Genomic DNA, 5,307 nt, shown 5'->3' with positions numbered 1-5,307 from the left:
GACAAGGTCCGATTATCACACATTCCAACAAGAAAAAATCCCACTCATCTCATCGTCATCATCAGAAATCAGACGACACCCCGTGGCTCAAAGCCACTTCCCTTCCTATGCACTCCAATCCCCGCTAATGGAGAGGCAGTTACTGATCGTTTTCGCAATAATGATCTCGCTTTTCATTTCCACATCTGCCGCCGGAGAATTCAATTTCGAAGCGAATCTCCATCGCCGATCACCGGACGAGACTCTGTGTAATCAGCTCATTAAACCAGCTGGTTATTCTTGCACCGAACACACTGTACCTCCCTTCTCTCTAAGTTCTTAATTTTGGAGGAATTGAGTCGTTTTAACATTTGAAATTTCGTTCTGGACTGAATTGATTGATAAAAGATAGGCACAATCTTGAAGCTAATTACAAGAATGCCATGAGGTGCTTGTTTGGTTTAGCAATGAAGTAGATTCAGGAAATGAATAGAATTAGTAATTGATTTTGGAGAGTTTTTGCTTTTGAACTAATAGTAAATGAATCCTAGATTTATTTACTTCTGTATTTTAGTTGCTAAGCATCCGAACAAAGCCTTGATCTTTCTCCATGATTTGCTCTCTTTCTTTCCTTTTTAAAGAATCTTTAACGGGATTTTCTTAAGAGTATGCGAAATTAGTGAAATTCTGTCAATATTTTGTTGTTTTTGTTAATTTTTAATTAATGAAAGTTACGTTTCGTGTGGAATTCATCAAATTATTTAACTTTATTCAGGTACAAACTAAAGATGGTTACTTGGTAGCTCTTCAACGCTTGTCTTCACGTAACAAGGATCTAGGAGGGCAGAGGGGTCCTCCTGTCTTGCTTCAACATGGACTCTTTATGGTGAATTTGCTCTTCATTCTGTTTATGTTCCCTTTGCATTGATAGAATTTGATATTGAACGTTTGCTTGAATTTTTTCATAAAGCCAGAGTGAGGGAATTGGGGTAAAAATAAGGCTATAAGAAAATTATCTTTATGATTTCGTGACAAGACAAAAAGGAATGTGATAATTGTCATGAAACAAAAGTGCAGTTTAACGTTCATAGTATAATAGTGTGTTTAACAAGGTGGGTTAATCTTCTGTCTTCCTGAAGTTAAAAGGCATCCTTGAAACTGTTGAGAGAAAATTCCCTCATGTAAAGCACTGGAAGCTCAGGACTGGAGGTTAAGACGTGTACAACTGTCTGTATATCATCAAGAGAAGTGTGCATGGAAATGGTTTTTGCTTTTTCTCCTGTTACTTTTCAGAACACTGGTTATGGTTTAAATTGATCTATTAAATGGGAATAATGGTCTGATTGGTAATTGCTAGTTATAAAACTTAATGTTTCACTGGTTGTTGCTTGGGATAATATATAATTGTGATTCGCCATTTTAGAAAAAAGTAAAATGTGATTTCTGGCATTGATTTTGATGTTGCCCTCCTCTAATATGCAAACAGGCAGGTGATGCATGGTTTTTAGGTTCTCCAGAGCAGTCACTGGGCTTCATCCTTGCAGATGAGGGTTTTGATGTATGGGTTGGCAATGTGCGTGGTACATTTTGGAGTCATGGACACATATCATTATCTGAGAAAGACAAGGTAGAGAGTATAGACTATGCCTTTCTCCCAGGGTTTATGATTCTGGTTACTTTTTGGATAGTTGTACTGGTAGCAAAGAGTCTGTTGATTGATGCAAAAAGCATGTGAATATGTCCCTGTCCGTGTATGTTTCAGTGGGTGATTTGTTACATCTCCTGTTTTTTTCATGCTGTAACTATCAGTAAGCACAGACTTCTCTTTCAGGAATTTTGGGACTGGAGTTGGGAGGAATTGGCTCTATTTGATCTTGCTGAAATGATACACTATGTACATTCAGTAACAAGCTATAAAGTTTTCGTCGTTGGACATTCACAGGTCTTAAATGTCTTCCTCTTGCATCCTAGTACATCTAGTTTTCTATCCTTGCTTTTGTATATGCGCTTACTTTATTTACTTGTTTTTAGGGGACCATCATGTCTTTAGCTGCTCTCATTCAGCCAAATGTCGTGGAAATGGTCGAAGCTGCTGCGCTACTATGTCCAATATCATACTTGGACCATCTAACTGCTCCTCTTGTTCTCAGAATGGTTGCCTTGCATCTTGATCAGGTTTGTTTTGTTTCATATTCTTGGGATTGCATTGGAGGCACAGTTCCTGGTGGAAATGATCTTATAATTTCTTTTCTAACAGATGGTCCTTGCCATGGGCATTCATCAATTGAATTTTAGAAGGTTTTATCATGCTTCTATCTCTATTTTTTCTTTTTGCTCCTTTTTTCTAGGGTTTAACAATTTTATTTTCGTTCATTTTATGATGTCTTATATTTATCTACAGTAAAATCTTAATTGACCTTTTGGATTCCATATGCGATGGTCATATAGAATGCGCTGACTTGCTAACTTCCATAACAGGTCTTCCCTCTTAGTCTCTCATGGAACAAAGTTTAATTTACCAAATATCATGTTTGCTGGGGAATTTTTTCTTACTTTGTAGTTTGCATAATGCTTGCGGGTAAAGTACCCCGATGTGGCTATTTGTGCAACATGATGTTTTTCTTATCTTTCTTATGTGGGTGTTTCTTTACTTTGGCAGGGAAGAATTGTTGCTTTAATAGCTCAAGTGTGGACTTCTTTTTTGAATTTGAACCTCACCCATCATCAGCAAAAAATTTGCGCCATCTCTTTCAGAGTATGCCTTGTGCATCTTCTTTAGCAGTCATATATGAAGTTCATGTGAATACTTTCTGTATTTGGAAATTTCTTTTTCACTCTCATGTTTAATAAAAAATGAATCTGGATGCCAGTTACTTTGTTTCTTCCTCTTTCTCTTTGGGTAAATTTTTTTTATTTAAAAAGAACTTCCTGTCTGCTAAATCTCTCATGCGCTTCCTGCTGTGCACTGCAGTGATTCGTAAGGGAACTTTCTCTCACTATGACTACGGGATGTTTAAAAATTTGGAGCTATATGGTCAGTTAAATCCCCCAGCATTTGATCTCGGTCTCATACCCAAGACATTGCCATTATGGATGGGCTATGGAGGCCATGATTCTTTAGCAGATGTGACAGATTTGGAGCGCACTCTGAAGGAGTTACAGGGCAAACCAGAATTGCTTTATCTTGAGAACTATGGTCACTTGGACTTTCTTTTGAGCACACAAGGAAAGGAAGATGTTTACAACAATATGATCGCATTTTTCAGGTCGTTGGGGAAGTCCAGTAGTTCTTAAGTTGACCACTTGCAATATGTGACAATTACGTTTATCAATTAAGGCTGAATTAAACTTTTTATTTGTGTGCATATATTGTAAAAGGTCACACATTGTTGTTTACTTGTAAATGTGATTGCCAATAGAGAATATGAGAGAAAATTGGGTGTAACGTTCTATCCTGTGCAGTCATCATGTACAGTGTTTCTGATGGAAGTTGGTTTTCCACCTAAATTTAGTGGGCTGTTAACCAGCTGTTTTTTGGGATGACGATGAAGGTCCCAGGCTTGGATCGAGCTGATGCTGACTCGGAGAAGCCTTACTGCCTTGCAAATGGCTCCCACTGAATATCAATCCGATTGCCTAAGAAATGTTGGTAGAATGGAATTATATATAATGGCAACGAAGAAAATGAAGGTGTGCTGGAATTGAAGCTGTATCGATTGGATAATTCAGTTTGTCAGAGACATCAAGAGCCAATGTCAGAAGGTCCAAATAGTGGCTTGAGCGTGGAGGCAAGGCGATAGAGAAACTAGTTTCGTTGTTGTGTATAGTGGGGTGTGATTCCTTCTCTGTACTTGAAATTACTCCTGAAATGCTGTTTCCATCCACATGGAGTTTCAAGCGAGGCTCAAAGAAGGTGGATGATATGTGCCTTCCCAGCAGTACTAAGGTTGCAAACATACACCTTTACCTTTTTTTATCAGGCATCTGTAATGGACTCGTAAAAACCATCTTTTATGCCTTTGGGCTTCGTTAATACTGAGGTGCTTTCAAATGTTCACCATAATATGTTTATATGGATGTTGTCCCGTTGATTTTAGAACTTTTATTCCATCTTCTTCCTTAGTTGAAGGTTCAATGTAATGCGCAACCTCTGCCTTGAACAGAACTTTTGTGAGAGCTAAAACAGTAAAAATATTAGATGAATGCTTAACATGGGTCACTATCCATTTCATTATTTTAACACTGGCTTAAAACAAGTCCCCCATTAACTTCATAACAAGTCGGATGATTGCACCAGCTCAATAAATTTTCCATTGGATTTCACTCCAGCAAACCGGAAACCTAACTGGAACTAGTGGACTTGCCAGCGAACTGCAGGCTTCTTCGCTTCACTTCACTTCATCAACAGAAGATTGTATGTTGCTGTCTGAGGAACCACCCTCAGCCACTGCTGTCTCGTCTGCCTTCTTCAACTTCAATGCATGATGCTTCATATCCACTGGCTCAGGCCCCACCGTGTCCACCGATAACATTCTTGCCAGCGATCTGAAGACTTATTCGCTTAACTTCATCAACAAAAGATTGTATATTATCTGTCGGAGAAACCTCTACAATTCTGGATGCTAACGATGGTAGGTCTCCTAAAACCAAGTATTTTTCTTGTCTTTGATGACAGTGATAATGATGGGACAAATAAACATATATTAAACATAGAGTAATGATGCAGAGAATGTAATTGATATAGTTGGTATTGTTGATGATGAGTTTTATGGTTACATTTTATCATATGACAATTAAATTTTTAGATGAAGATAAGGACGGATGGATTGATAGCATTCATAATAGTTAATGCCGGTGATGTTGCAAATTGCAAGACTAGTAAGGGTGGTAGAAATGACAGAGGACAGAGGTGTCGAGGATACTTCTAGCTCGATTGGAGGCAGTAAATGTTGGGAAAACTCGGAATAACTGGATATCAATATACCCGGATTAATTCAGCGGAATACAATTCACAATTCACAAGTCCCAATTCTTTTCCTCTTTGTGCAGTAAAACAGAATCAAATAATGATCAAATATAATGCAAATAATCAAAAAATCAACACCAACATTTTAACGTGGAAAACCCAATGCGGGAAAAACCATGAGACTGTAGTCCATCTAAAAACTTCCACTATCAACAAATAATGGGTTCACAATCATTCTTCATCAGATTCAACTAAGGGATACAACATATATATCATCAAGAACAACTTATTCTTGGATTACAACAAGATTAAAGGAGAATTATTTGAGAAAAACTCACAAAACTGACAGCCCCGTTTTCTGT

General features: G+C 37.8%; 1 protein-coding gene across 1 annotated transcript; it reads left to right on the top strand.

Moving 5' to 3' along the window:
- LIP1 (lipase 1) lies at positions 1-3,486 on the top strand. Its single transcript, XM_011002889.1, has 9 exons — positions 1-295; positions 755-865; positions 1,466-1,606; positions 1,811-1,921; positions 2,011-2,154; positions 2,237-2,277; positions 2,381-2,457; positions 2,639-2,734; positions 2,951-3,486. Exons 1-9 carry the CDS (start codon positions 128-130, stop codon positions 3,271-3,273), a joined length of 1,212 nt encoding a protein of 403 aa, XP_011001191.1. The 5' UTR covers positions 1-127; the 3' UTR covers positions 3,274-3,486.
- The last annotated feature ends 1,821 nt before the right edge of the window (positions 3,487-5,307 follow it).

Source organism: Populus euphratica, unplaced genomic scaffold (genome assembly GCF_000495115.2).
Source record: "Populus euphratica unplaced genomic scaffold, PopEup_1.0 scaffold3.1, whole genome shotgun sequence".
Classification (NCBI taxonomy): Eukaryota; Viridiplantae; Streptophyta; class Magnoliopsida; order Malpighiales; family Salicaceae; genus Populus; species Populus euphratica.
This window is presented reverse-complemented; position numbering and strand designations above follow the sequence as displayed.

What these genes read in the sequence shown, in the direction of transcription:
- LIP1 (XM_011002889.1), top strand. Translation starts at nt 128, where the DNA reads ATGGAGAGGCAGTTACTGATCGTTTTCGCAATAATGATCTCGCTTTTC. An exon ending in CATTATCTGAGAAAGACAAG is followed by an intron (nt 1,607 to 1,810) that starts GTAGAGAGTATA and finishes CTTCTCTTTCAG; the next exon opens with GAATTTTGGGACTGGAGTTG. An exon ending in TCGTCGTTGGACATTCACAG is followed by an intron (nt 1,922 to 2,010) that starts GTCTTAAATGTC and finishes ACTTGTTTTTAG; the next exon opens with GGGACCATCATGTCTTTAGC.